Source organism: Brachyistius frenatus, unplaced genomic scaffold, assembly GCF_029030835.1.
Source record: "Brachyistius frenatus isolate BFR_SWC_R1_liver_20210118 unplaced genomic scaffold, ASM2903083v1 Contig_75, whole genome shotgun sequence".
In the NCBI taxonomy this organism is placed as follows: domain Eukaryota; kingdom Metazoa; phylum Chordata; class Actinopteri; family Embiotocidae; genus Brachyistius; species Brachyistius frenatus.
The window spans coordinates 1,188,153-1,202,500 of record NW_027210674.1 but is presented as its reverse complement, the minus strand read 5'-3'; the positions used below and the strand labels follow the sequence as shown (position 1 = coordinate 1,202,500).

Genomic DNA, 14,348 nt, shown 5'->3' with positions numbered 1-14,348 from the left:
CAACACGGAGAAGTACCTGAAACCGTTGTGAACTTCCTCCAACAGCTCTGCACGTCAAAGTGAACGATGACCAGACATCAAGTGCAATCAGGACAGAGACGACAAAGTCATCCTGTAAAAATGACTTTTGTTCGTCTCCTACTTTGCCTCTAAAAATATTGCTCCTCACTTTTAACTGTGAATAAGACCACACCGCTCTACTGTACCAAAAGATCCCCAATGAAGCAGATGGATGCTGGGACGGATCCAGACGACGATATTCATCAGGACCGAACTGGGTTATTTGTGGAGCATTACATCACTCAACTGTAAGCAATCCTTCACTTTTACACGGCACATTATCCACGCCATGTAATGCACATGAGTGCCTGCTTCTCATAAAGAAATATTGTAAAGTTTCCCCGGGGCTCCTCTTTATACAGATAGAGTAATAACCTGAGTGGACTTCCAACTGTTACAATAAAGCTGGAGCAGTAAAGAGAGCTGTGTTTGATCCAAGACTGTGATGACTGATTACAAGACAGGATGTGTGTGTGTGTGTGTGTGTGTGTGTGTGTGTGTGTGTGTGTGTGTGTGTGTGTGTGTGTGTGTGTGTGTGTGTGTGTGTGTGTGTGTGTGTGTGTGTGTGTGTGTGTGTGTGTGTGTGTGTGCTTGCCAACAGTAGGGGAAGAAGTATTAATTTCCTTGCATTGCATCAACATATAAAAATACTCGATTACAAGTAAAAGTCTTCCGCAGGAAAAACATAAAAATGAGAGTATTGTAGGACATTATTTTATTGAAATCAACTTCAGAGACTTGTATTTCTTTCGTTCCCAGTAGCAATGACTTCATGAGCTGCCTTACAAATAAAATTGTAACCAATAAGGAAAAAAATGATATTTTTCTCAGTTGTAAGTACAGTTTCTTTTTTTAAAGCTGACTGACATATATTGACACTACATCTCTCCTACAGATCTCTCTGAGCTTCATCTAAACCACCAACATGTCTTAGACTTCTCAAGGATGTATTATCCTACTGTATTTTTCGGACTATAAGGCGCACTTAAAATCCTTAAATTTTCTCAAAAATTGACAGTGCGCCTTATAATCCAGCGCGCCTTATGTATGGTTACTTGTTATGTTATGTGGTACAATGCGCTCAAAAATCTGTCGAAATGTGTAAGTACGACTTTGGTAAGCAACGAAGCCGCTCCGCTCAGTGGATATTCGGAGCATTACGGTACGCTGTGTCACGACCTGATCGGCCCGTAACAGGAATGTAATGTCTAAACTAAAAGTGCATTCATGTGAGGCGGCCCGCGCCCGGAGTTTGATTTACCGGACTGTGTTGTTTTGCTTAATGCGCCTTATAATCCGGTGCGGTTTATGTGTGAACATAGACGCGTTAATTCACAGTGCGCCTTATAATCCGGTGCGCCTTATAGTCTGAAAAATACGGTAATTAACCACATTACTTTATATCAATCTATCTTTATACGTAACATACGTAGACTTTTAAGCTTCGTCTTCGTTAAAAGCCTCTTGATTCAGGTGTTTTAGCAAACTACAGACCTACACTTGAATATTCAACCTCCCCTTCATTCTTAAAATCCAGAAAAAGTTCTTGCTAATCAGTTATGCAACCATTTACACACTGTAAACCCAAATTCTTCAAATGATTAAATGGATTAAGTAAAAACTAAATACAATTTGACTTAAATATTTTTAGTTCCTCTTACGTTCTCCTCCTTTTGAGTTCAGTAAACTGATCAATTTCTATTAAATTGAACTATTTTGTGGATTATATAAGTAACATTGTAAAGTATAATTGTAAAGTATAATTTCACTGTGCTTATTGTTTCCACATTATTAAGATTTTGTCAGGTTGTATTACACATGCAATCACACAATGTACTAACATCAAGAATAAAGGAAGAACTCAGGAAGATGAGAGTTCAGGAGCCAAAAAGACAACAATGTCCAACATCTGCTCACATTTTGCAGTCTGCAGACCAGCATGCTTCTCTGATCAGCCCAGCTGGTCAGGTGAGGGAGGCTCCGCCCGCAGCTGGTCAGGTGGGGGAGGCTCCGCCCACAGCTGGTCAAGTGGGGCAGGCTCCGCCCACAGCTGGTCAAGTGGGCGGGGGCTTGTCAGATCGTTCCGCCTTCCTTCCTGCACAGAAACATCACTGGTTCAAATGAATGATGATCTTCTCATCTGCTCATCTCAGAACTTTGCTTCTTCACTTTGCTGCATTTGACACCACTGATCACAACATTTTATTGCAGTGACTGGAACATGTTGTCGTGATTAAAGAAACTTGTCTGTTTCACATGATATTTATCAGAGATTCCAGTTTGTACATGTTAGCAGTGCACACAAAAGTGGGACCTTTCCTTTTCAATAAAACTCAAACATTATGTGTTTAAGTACACGGTTCTAAACCACCACAGATGCAATGTGGCAAACAGCGTTCTTCTCTGTCCTCTCTTCTTGTACCTTCCTGCAGACATCTTTGGCTCGAGAGCTGCAAGTTTCTACGGTAACTGGTCCAACCTGCCCAGTTTTTATTGTTCTTTTATTGTTCATTCTCAGTGCTCACCTACTTGTTTTCTCACTCTTCTAATCACAGTGGCCAGAGATGACTTACGATTAGAGTGACATAAATATATAAACTTCTTATAATGTCTGAATATGTAAGCATTGCCATTGATCTTCTATACCGGTTTTCGGCCACTTGAGGGCAGCAGAGCCCACTTTATAAGCTGATATTGTGAAAATGTACACATCCAGCAGACTTGTAGCAACATTAGCTTTTATTTAAAGTCCTTTCTATTACCACCACATTGATTCAAGTCCAAACACCGCTTTTTCTTGCAGCTCTGTTTTTGGTCTCCGCCATCTTCATCTTGTTATGTAGCTGCTGAATGCTCCTCCTATGTAGTGGTGGTGGTGGTGGTGGTGGTGGTGGTGGGGTGGGGTGGGGCACATGTCTGTGCTCAGGGGCCAGTTGTGGCATGCTGCCTGCCTGCGTTGTGTTGACGAGTGTTTGACTCCTGCTGCCTTGTGTGCTTGTGTGTGAGCGACCTCACGCTCCTCTGCCTCTTTTGTCTGGCCTGCATCGTGCCTTCTGCGTCCCGGGCCCTGCATCACCGTCTCCGGTTGTTAGGCCGGTGTTGGGGTGGAAGTCGACAGATCTCCACGGCCGTATGGCATGAAAAGCTCTCTCATTAATTCTGCAGCGAAAGACTCGATTACTGAGCCCCGGACCCCTTACTGCTGAGAACAGCCTTTCCCTGCACGCATTGATTTCTCCGGCCCTTTCAGCCCTCCCTCCCTCCCTCCCTCCCCCTCCCCGGCTCTCCCTCTCTGTCCGGGCCAGCTCAGCACACACACTCCTCCACACCGAATCATCTGAATATCATAATACAGTCCATGATGAATGCTAACAAGACAGGAGCTCCCGCTTTGATTAATGAAGATACTGTGCTGGTTCACAACAGTAGACCTGGCGCCTCACAGCCCGAACCACAGATAACTGCTCAGTAGGTATTAATCATGGTTAACCAGGCAGCAGTTTCTTACAGGACAAATGAAGTAGCTTACTGTGGACTTAGAGGGACAATGAGACCACCTACACACACACACACACACACACACACACACACACACACACACACACACACACACACACACACACACACACACACACACACACACACACACACACACACACACGTCCACACACGTCCACATCCTGTGTGCCTACATGTGTTCTGTGTAGTCGCATGGCAATGAGAGACATAATGCACAAGGTGAGCTTTTGAAGGGGGTTTAATTACACCTCTGCCCAGGTGTGGTGCCCCCCCTCCCTCCACCCCCCCACCCACCTTGTTACCAACTCAGTTTTTCTTTTGTCGTGTCTTTTCTCCTGAGTTTGCACTCCAATTAAAAAAGTATCATTAATCTTTATTGCATCCTTATTTTTATGGTTGCATGGCTTTTTGTATTTTCTTGTCGAGCAAAAAACCAATCTGATGACTTGTACTCGTCTTTCATCAGTCACAGCCTCTAAAATGAGATGCGTTTCTGTTAGCAGGTTCCCGTACAGTGCCCGTGCAAAATGATCAAAGGGTAAACTTAAAGAAGCACCAGCAGCTCAGAACTAGTGCGAACTGGTTGCAACCATGGACAGTCCACAGAGGCCCAAGAAAAAAAAACAGTCTTCATGGCAGATGGACAGACAAAAAGACACGTAACCAAACCTTCACCATAACCATGTCACATCTTTTACAGGTTACTTTTAGCAGTTTATCAGACAACTTCTTTGCGTCATAATTTGAGTTTGTTTCCACCAATATGTATTAAAAAAAAAAAAGTTCTGGTAGATATAGATAATCCTTTCAGCACGTATTGCCCAAAGTTTCAAGGGCTTTTTGGACAGATACATGTAAAGTCAACCAAAAATCATCATATTTAATATTTGGTGGAAAATCTTTTGACCCCTAAATATCTGTCATTTTTATTTCAAATAAAGCACAGAAAAGTGCACAAAAACTATGTGATTACTCAAATACTTTCTGTCTGGACAAGACATTGTTGTTAAAGTCAGAGAACTTGTTGGCAGTTCCACTGGAACCTGTTAATTATCGACAGTCCTTTCATTCTTATTCTTTGTTTTTCCCTTAAAATAGTTTTTCATGGATTTTTCTTTATCATTTTTTGCCTCGTACCATTACACATTTACACACTGTAGGACATTACATACACATACATACATACATACATACATACATACATACATACATACATACATACATACATACATACATACATACATACATACATACATACATACATACACAAGCCTCCCATAGGCACTGTAAATTTGTCAGATTACAATTGATAGATTAAACAATCCAAATGTGAGTTAGTTTATTGTCAGCGCGATACAACATTAAAATTCAATGTACTTGTAATCATGAGCAAATAATGTATTATACAAAAAAATAGCAATTCTTTTCATTTTTGATTAATCAGCTGATCATTCTTTTGATTAACTAATGAATCATTTGCTTGATAAAAGGTCATAAAATAGTGATCATTCAAAACCGCACTTCACTGAAAGATGAAGAAATTCAGTAAAATGGAGGCAGCGAAACATTTGTTAGATGTTAGTTTCCTCCTCTCCGGGCTTGCACTGTGAGCAGAGGTGCAGCGAGCAGACTGATTTGTCCGGTCCAGCTCCGGGAGGGCTAAGCAGACAGCGTGACCTGCTGCCCCCTGGCTGCTGACTGGTGAACTGTGCCAGACCCAGGTCCTTTCCCCAACCGCCGCCTGCAGCCGGGGGACGTCACCCCGACCGCCGAGTCTGCATCACTCCTTTTAACACAGGTCAGACAGCGGCGACCCGTAATGCATCCCGCAGTCAGACCAGACAGGGCGACCGCTTATTCGGCCTTATAGAGGCCAAAAACGCTTCAGGTTGTCTACACTTTATTCCTCTTTAATTAATGTGATTAATAGTTCATTTTGTAGAAATGTTCTCCTGTGAAGTAGAATACAGTATTAACTATCACGGGTCCTCCATCCATCTGGTCTCAAAATCTGGTTTTCATTATTTTTAATTTGTATCAAGATTTTATCAAATTGTACAAATTAATAGAAAACCTCAAGCTATGTCATATTAGTTCTTCATAAAAAAATATGCAATAAATAACGATGACAAACCTTCACATGTTGGCCTTCCTGTGTGGAGTTTGAATGTTCCACCTGTGTCTGAGTGGGTTTTCTACAGGTGTTAAGTGGGTATTCTAGATTGGCCGTGCATAATCTCACAAGTACACAAGACTCCTCATAAATTACATTTCAATCAAAGGTCTCACTTGGAATTTGTTAATGTGAACTTATATGATACTTTATTATTTGAAATTTGCACATCAAAACATATGTGGATATGCATCAGAGGACAAAGACATCACAGCAAGAGGATTCAAATCTGAAAATGAGATCAAAATAAATCTGAAAAAGACAGTGAATAAGAATTTTACATTAGACCCAGTAAACCCTCGTCAGCATCCATAGAAAGTGTTTCAAAATATGGAAATTAAAATCAAACTACACAAACACTTTGATAAGGAAACAATCAAATGTGGCAACATAAATATATACAGTGTAGAAACTGTCCTAATTATGAAGAGAGCTTGATAGAGAATTGTTCTTTTTATTAATACAACATTTTGTGACAATTTCTTTAAGGTGTTTTTTTTTTTTACCCTTTAAAATCAAGCTGTAGACTGGCAGCTGTATATAACGTAATAAACTCTGGAGAACACTGCCCTCTAGTGGTGGCAGAGAAACATGGACAATCTCATGCATGGCAACAGGTGGAAACACTGCATCACCACTGCTCAGTACCAGCACACGGTCACTGGGTTACGATCTGGCTGAGTATCTGAGTATCTGATGTTGAAATACGCTGACACCGGCAGGGACTTGAGATCATAGCTCATGGTGGGAACATGTGTCATGGTGTCTGCATGGTAGAAGGAGAGCTTCTTGGACGAGCAGTCTACGTAAATCCCAATTTTCCGAGGCCTATCTGTGAATGCTAACTCTCTGCTTACATTTGGACCACAGGTGGAATATTTTTTTCCATCATATTTAAGGAAATTACATTTTATACCTATTTCCCAAAAGTCCCTTGTTCCAACCTCTACTTCCCAGTAATGCTGCCCTGAGGAGAACTCACTGACACTGAATGCATGGTTGGTGCTTGAGGAAGACGCAGCGGTAGCGTACTGAACATGCCGACGTTGAGGTCCAAATCCATATTGGTCCACAAATGGTGTAACTGGGGTTATTTTGGGACAACCAATCAAACTCCGCCCATCCTCAGACACAACCAGAGATGCACTGTTGCTTTTGAGTGTGAGGAGTTCTGCTCGGGGCTGGATCACCTGAAGCATCTCCTTCCACACAAAGAACTGGAGGTGGCTTTCATAAGGCCCCAAAGAGAGACAAGTATTCACCACTTGGAGCTGCTTTGATCTGGGATTGAGCAAAAGTTCAAGGGTCACCGTTTTGTTCCTCTCAGTCCAGCTCTTTAAAAACCTCTCTGAGTCTGTGATTTTCAGAACTGATGTCACTTCTCCCTCCAGCTCTCTGCTCTCAGACAAAGCTGTTTCTATAGCATTTAAGCTCTTTCTCATCTTCTCAACACCATCTAACTCTTTGTGTTTCAGCTCATTCTCGATCTCATTTTCTCTCTTTTTCAGGAACTGGTGCAACTTCTCAAACTGTTGGTGGATTTGTTTCTTCAGCTGCTCAGACTTGTCTTTGGTTTTCATGATTTCTTCCCTCTGTGAGTTTTCTACACTTTCTATTGCATTGATATTACCAGATAGTTGTTGCACGAACATCTTCAACTCCTTCCTCACAACTGCAGCTGCTTCTTTGATTGGTTTAAACTTGTGTCCTTCATGCTTCTCCCCATCTCTGCATATGATGCAAGCTAACTGCTGATCTGTGATGCAGAACAACTTCAGCTTTTCTTCATGTTCAGGGCACAACTCATCCACCTGTAAAACAAAGAAAAGACTTTATCTACTGATAAATACACCCACTAAACATGGTGATACATAAGTAAGAACATATTAGTAGAATGCTGATACAAAGCAGTGACAGCAGTGTAAATAAACAAACAGGTATGACAGATCACAGGCAGACGGTTACTGAGAAAAATGTCACAACCTCAGTTTGTGGTTTTAAGCATGAAAACATTTGCTAATTAGCACCAGTGGGAACCACGTGGCACCCCACTGTGACATCACCCCCTGTTATGTGAAACACTGTTCTCAAACCTCCAGTCTGGTCATTTGGCAGTGCTATCTTGTTGTTTGTTTTCTCTAATTGAAGTGTCAGATATGTCTCTGCCTCGAAGCAACCCCGACCCTGAATATGCATAAAGTTCAATATAAGCGGATAAGTTGTGTACAATTTCACCCACTATAAAGTTTCCAGGAATGGGGACACAGTAACATATCAGATGAGCGTCATCGTTGAACTGATCACTTTCAGCAAATAATATAAATTATAGTTTCCATTTAAAAAAAACCACCCTGCCTTTGATTTCTGGTCTCCGCGCTCCTTCTTCATCTTCTCCGCTTCTTTGGCCTTTTCAGCGAGGCTTTTCAAAGTAAGGACGGTGGGGAGACTCTCGGCCTCTGTTGAAACGGGTGTCCGACACTGTGGACACTGGTTGTGTGTGCTGAGCACGTCTGTAATACACTGCCTGCAGAACGAGTGGCCGCAGAGAAGAGTCACTGGATCGGAGAAGAAGTTCAGACAAATACAGCAAGTCAGATCCTCGGAGCACAGAAACGACGCCATGGCTCCGACCTCCGTCTGCTCTTCCACCAGAATGATTCATGGGGTGTGGCCTCTTTATACACCAGGCTGTTTGTCCTCTCCAAGAAATTGAAAGTAAACATTGCAATGATTTTAACTTTCACTTTCAATTTCTTGGAAAGGACAGATAGCCTCGTGTATAAAGAGGCCACACCCCATGAATCATTCCTTCAAGAGATCATACCAGGTCATTTTAGCCAGAAAAGAATCAGTAATAAATTCTTCACTACAAGGAAAAGTTCTGTTTTTAAAACCTTACTTCAGTTTTTAAAACCTTACTTAGTATGTAAGTATTATCAGCTAAATGCTCTCAAAGTATCAAAAGTAAAATAACAAACTCCACTAAATGCTCCGTGTCAGTGTTTTCCTATTTTAATATCATGTTTTTGGATTCATAGAATGAATGTGCATTTTAGTGTCATAGTTATTTAGGATTATGTTAAGTAATGTATATACTGTTGCTCAGTTTAATCTACAGTTATGCATCATATTCCATAAAACTATCAAATGTTACATGGTTTCTGTTTGGTCAGATCCATGTATCCCTAAGAAGTCGACAAGCTCAGAAACACAATGCATTTTATAGCAAATTCAAGTTGTTTGTTTTAGTTTAAGAATAAATTAAGTTTTCTAAATTCATAAAGGAACATCTAAACCTTCAATTTATCAGAAAATAATTCAAAATTACCACATTTTGGAGATACATTGTGTTCACTGGAAAGAAACATTAGGAAAATCTGTCATGTTAAAATTAACTAAAGTCAAATGTAGTGGAGTTAAAAGAACAATATGTAGTCCAGTAGAAGGATGGAGTTTCATGAAATAAAAATACTCAAGTAAAATACAAATACCTCAAATTTGTACCTAATTGCATTACTTAAGTAAATATACTTAGTTACAGCCCACAACTACAAATAACATAATAACAATAGCCCCAAAAGATTTACAGGTCACTTCTACAAACTAGAAAAGTGTCATTACTGACTGGAATCAACCATCTGCAGAACTATTAGGACCCAGTCAGAGCTACATTAGTGTAATAGCGCGCTCTAGTGGTCACATGCTGAACCTGCAGGTGGGATTAGATTTTAGTAGCAAATCAGGTAACTGCTCAGTGGCTCCAAATTCTCATATGTAGTTCAACTCATTCCGGTTGTTGTTTTTTCAATGCGAGTTTGGAGTTATCAGACCTGATGCCATCTTTCTCTTCAGCTCTCAGACTAAATTGTTTCCACTACATTTACCATCTCTCTCTTTTTCTCAATTCTTAATCTCATTTTCTCTCTTTCTCAGGAACTGGTGCATCTCCTCAAACTAGCTGCTGATTTCAGTCATCAGCTGTTGGGACTTTAAAAAAAATAAATTATTATCATGATTTCTTCCATCTGTTTGTTCATGTCATGATCTCATGATCTGTTCATGAGTCCTGTTTTAGTTCGGAAGTTGCTTTCGATGATGGTTTGAGTTTGTTTCCTGTTTTATTTTGAAGGTCTCTGTGTCTGCCCTGTTTCTCCTTGTGTTCACGGTGGTCCTCCCTCTTTGTCTCTCTCCCTGCTGTGTTACCTGCAGACCTCACCCACCTCACCCACCTCACCCATCTCACCCACTCACCCACCTCACCCTCCTCACGCTCCTCACCTTCCTCACCCACCTCACCCACCTCACTCTCCTCACGCTCCTCACCTTCCTCACCCACCTCACCCACCTCTTGGCCGTGTTTGATCAGCCCCAGCTTGGTTCTCCGTTTGTTGTTTGGTTTTGTTACGGCCCTGTTCTGTTTTATTTCGAGCCGTGTGCCTTGCATTTGGGTCTGACCTTCTCCTGTAACATCACAGTTCATTGGGCTTTCTACAGCTTGGATATCAGCAGACATGTTTTGCATGAACATCTTCAACTCCTTCCTCACAGCTGCAGCTGCTTCTTTGATTGGTTTAAACGTGTGTCCTTCATGCTTCTCCCCATCTCTGCATATGATGCAAGCTAACTGCTGATCTGTGATGCAGAACAACTTCAGCTTTTCTTCATGTTCAGGGCACAACTCATCCACCTGTAAAACAAAGAAAAGACTTTATCTACTGATAAATACACCCACTAAACATGGTGATACATAAGTAAGAACATATTAGTAGAATGCTGATACAAAGCAGTGACAGCAGTGTAAATAAACAAACAGGTATGACAGATCACAGGCAGACGGTTACTGAGAAAAATGTCACAACCTCAGTTTGTGGTTTTAAGCATGAAAACATTTGCTAATTAGCACCAGTGGGAACCACATGGCACCCCACTGTGACATCACCCCCTGTTATGTGAAACATTGTTCTCAAACCTCCAGTCTGGTCATTTGGCAGTGCTATCTTGTTGTTTGTTTTCTCTAATTGAAGTGTCAGATATGTCTCTGCCTCGAAGCAACCCCGACCCTGAATATGCATAAAGTTCAATATAAGCGGATAAGTTGTGTACAATTTCACCCACTATAAAGTTTCCAGGAATGGGGACACAGTAACATATCAGATGAGCGTCATCGTTGAACTGATCACTTTCAGCAAATAATATAAATTATAGTTTCCATTTGAAAAACCACCCTGCCTTTGATTTCTGGTCTCCGCGCTCCTTCTTCATCTTCTCCGCTTCTTTGGCCTTTTCAGCGAGGCTTTTCAAAGTAAGGACGGTGGGGAGACTCTCGGCCTCTGTTGAAACGGGTGTCCGACATTGTGGACACTGGTTGTGTGTGCTGAGCACGTCTGTAATACACTGCCTGCAGAACGAGTGGCCGCAGAGAAGAGTCACTGGATCGGAGAAGAAGTTCAGACAAATACAGCAAGTCAGATCCTCGGAGCACAGAAACGACGCCATGGCTCCGACCTCCGTCTGCTCTTCCACCAGAATGATTCATGGGGTGTGGCCTCTTTATACACCAGGCTGTTTGTCCTCTCCAAGAAATTGAAAGTAAACATTGCAATGATTTTAACTTTCACTTTCAATTTCTTGGAAAGGACAGATAGCCTCGTGTATAAAGAGGCCACACCCCATGAATCATTCCTTCAAGAGATCATACCAGGTCATTTTAGCCAGAAAAGAATCAGTAATAAATTCTTCACTACAAGGAAAAGTTCTGTTTTTAAAACCTTACTTCAGTTTTTAAAACCTTACTTAGTATGTAAGTATTATCAGCTAAATGCTCTCAAAGTATCAAAAGTAAAATAACAAACTCCACTAAATGCTCCGTGTCAGTGTTTTCCTATTTTAATATCATGTTTTTGGATTCATAGAATGAATGTGCATTTTAGTGTCATAGTTATTTAGGATTATTTTAAGTAATGTATATACTGTTGCTCAGTTTAATCTACAGTTATGCATCATATTCCATAAAACTATCAAATGTTACATGGTTTCTGTTTGGTCAGATCCATGTATCCCTAAGAAGTCGACAAGCTCAGAAACACAATGCATTTTATAGCAAATTCAAGTTGTTTGTTTTAGTTTAAGAATAAATTAAGTTTTCTAAATTCATAAAGGAACATCTGTATACAGGCTGTATACATGATGTAAGAGTCCAACCTAGGTTATAATTTGAAGTCTCGGTTTACATTTGTCCGTCAGGCCAGGCACCCACATGACGCCTGAAAGAGATTTTGCTGTTTCTCAGCGCTCCGTTCTTAACATCCACGTCAGACGGAGAAGTGGAAGGAGGCCAAAGTCACGTCAAAGTTACAGTCTTTTTAGTGAAAAACTCCCTGTTGTTTTGAGACGAACTAGAACAAGACTAAGGGATAAAGTCACGGTCTAAAGCTCATTAGGGCATCCAAACCCACACATGCATGTTTAACGATGGACGATCTGGTTGGTTAATTTCATTTTCATCATTTTGCTCTCAGAGTCCTCTCCCGTTCCCTTTCAAAGTTAGGAGGTGGATTGTTATCATCACAGTTCTCTGCAGAGGAAAAAAATCAGCATGTCCATAGATTGATATTCACAATAATACACAGTCAAGAGATCACATAGTTTCCTAATTTAAATGTGAACATGAACAGAAGCTTCTCACATTTGTCTGCAGGATCTCTTGGTTGCAACATTGCCACACGATTGGCTGACTGGATCATGAATAGGCAGGTTCCTGAATGTATGTTTGAAACACTGCAGTCCCTGCCACTGCTCGTTCTGCAGGTTTAAAGCACGTATAAGATTGGACGAGTGACCAGATAAAAGTATAGAATATACGGTATTTTCTACCTGAATATGCTTGTAGATCTACATAACACCGACAAATCTGAACCCATACTCTATTTAATATTTCATATTGATAAATGGGCTCAAGTACAATGTACAAGACCATAAAATCCAAAACAATATTTGTGCAATGATCAGCACTTTTCTTTCCTCGTCGTCACTTTTTATCTTATTCATCTATTTATCTATTGTGGGTTGATTTTTTTTTTTGTTTTCCTTCAGCTCATAGCTCTGACTTTCAACCAACAATTACAACTGACTTTGACTGCCATTGGTTGTCTGTCTAACCATCCATCCATCCATCCATCCATCCATCCATCCTCCTCCACCGTGCTGGTTTTATTTTGTTAAGGTCATGGGGAACCCTCAACTCATCAGTCAGATAACTTGTCCGAAGACTGCTGGTTCAGCTTTGACTGCTCAGCACAGCGATTGGTCGAGAGCTGATAGCACCACAAGTGTGCATCATCGTGCATTACAACTATTGGAGGAGAGGATGGCCTCTGAGTTAAATGAATCTTAAGTATAGGAGGTCATTGATGCCAAACACAGCAGCAGCAGGAAAAGGTAAAAAACAACTTATGTGGTAAAAAAAAAAGATAGCATATTTGAATTAACGTCTGTATACGGTGTGTCAGCAACATTTTAAATAGCATCTCAGCTGTAAATTGTGTTGAAGCTCGGGGGTGGATTTATTTATGTGTCGGTCCCAGGCTGACTCAGCCACAGGGCCTCTATCCCACCTCCAATTTAACCCTTTATCTAACTGAGTGTTGGTACTGGCAGTGATCGGTTGCTGTATACAAAGTTTAAGGTCAGTACAAAACACATTAATGTACTTGCAGTCTGTTCATGGTGGAGCTCATTTTAACAACAGTTTTGTTGATCTCATGTTTAGTGTGTAAAATCTGAATCCACAAACCAACATAAATTTAATTACATTTTGTTTAGAATACTTTTTTATTTCTGAACTTTTACTTTGGAAGTTAACATTTTTTATATTGTAGTTTTGTAACTTTTTACTAAAAATAAGAACCTCAATTCTAAAGTGCAGCCATGTATTGAGCTAAATTGTTTTGTCAGCATGCTCACAATAATGACACATTCACCATATTTTTGGGGGGAGTGTTCAGGGGTGATTTTATACATTTTTTCCCCATTGATTCACCCTGACCTCCTCTCTTTGAGTGAACTTTGAGTCTCTATACCGACAACTACTTCTATGGGTACATTTTTATGGGAACACAGTTCATTGTTGAAGTATTTCACTCTGGACCAAAGCTGTGGATGACAGAACAATATTGCCTGACACTGAGCTTTGAAATGAGAATACCAGCATCAGCTTGCAACTCTACAGTAGGCTATGAGTTCTTCTCTATATTGCTCTGTAAATTGTTTAATCATTTTTTTTTTCCAGTCACAACTAAATGACATTTACATTTTTGTAATGATGGTACTGGTTTGGTGCATTTAATACTATAGCAGTCAGTGATTTATAGGCAGCAGCTTGTATTGTAGTATTGAATACTTAAACTGCAATTTTAATATTAGTATAATAATGTATAATATTGTAACGTGCTCTTTTACTTGTTTTTCAAAACACGAATAATAATATTAGAATTTGTATTTTTTTCCCCGTTTCTTTTTTGTGTGGCACCAATCGCCCTCCATACAGAGAGCTCATACAACCCCCGTCGCTCCACTGAAGAAGGGCGCTTACCAGCAG

The 14,348-nt window shown here is 40.6% G+C and overlaps 1 protein-coding gene across 1 annotated transcript; it reads right to left on the bottom strand.

The window, feature by feature from the left end:
* Window positions 1-5,890: 5,890 nt before the first annotated feature.
* Window positions 5,891-11,248, bottom strand: LOC138626590 (nuclear factor 7, ovary-like). The gene is made up of 4 exons (XM_069708329.1): window positions 10,982-11,248; window positions 10,013-10,439; window positions 8,108-8,394; window positions 5,891-7,563 (listed from the first exon to the last, which is right to left on the bottom strand). The coding sequence occupies exons 1-4, from the start codon at window positions 11,246-11,248 to the stop codon at window positions 6,394-6,396; spliced, it is 2,151 nt and encodes a 716-aa protein (XP_069564430.1). The 3' UTR covers window positions 5,891-6,393.
* Window positions 11,249-14,348: the final 3,100 nt, after the last annotated feature.

Bases quoted from the DNA above. Each gene is read 5' to 3' on its own strand.
- LOC138626590 (XM_069708329.1), bottom strand. From the start codon at position 11,248: ATGGCGTCGTTTCTGTGCTCCGAGGATCTGACTTGCTGTATTTGTCTG. The intron at 10,440-10,981 runs GCAGGGTGGTTT...TTTGTTTTACAG, and splicing joins GCGGAGACCAGAAATCAAAG to GTGGATGAGTTGTGCCCTGA. The intron at 8,395-10,012 runs GTGAGGTGGGTG...TTCTGGTGGAAG, and splicing joins AGGTGAGGAGCGTGAGGAGG to AGCAGACGGAGGTCGGAGCC.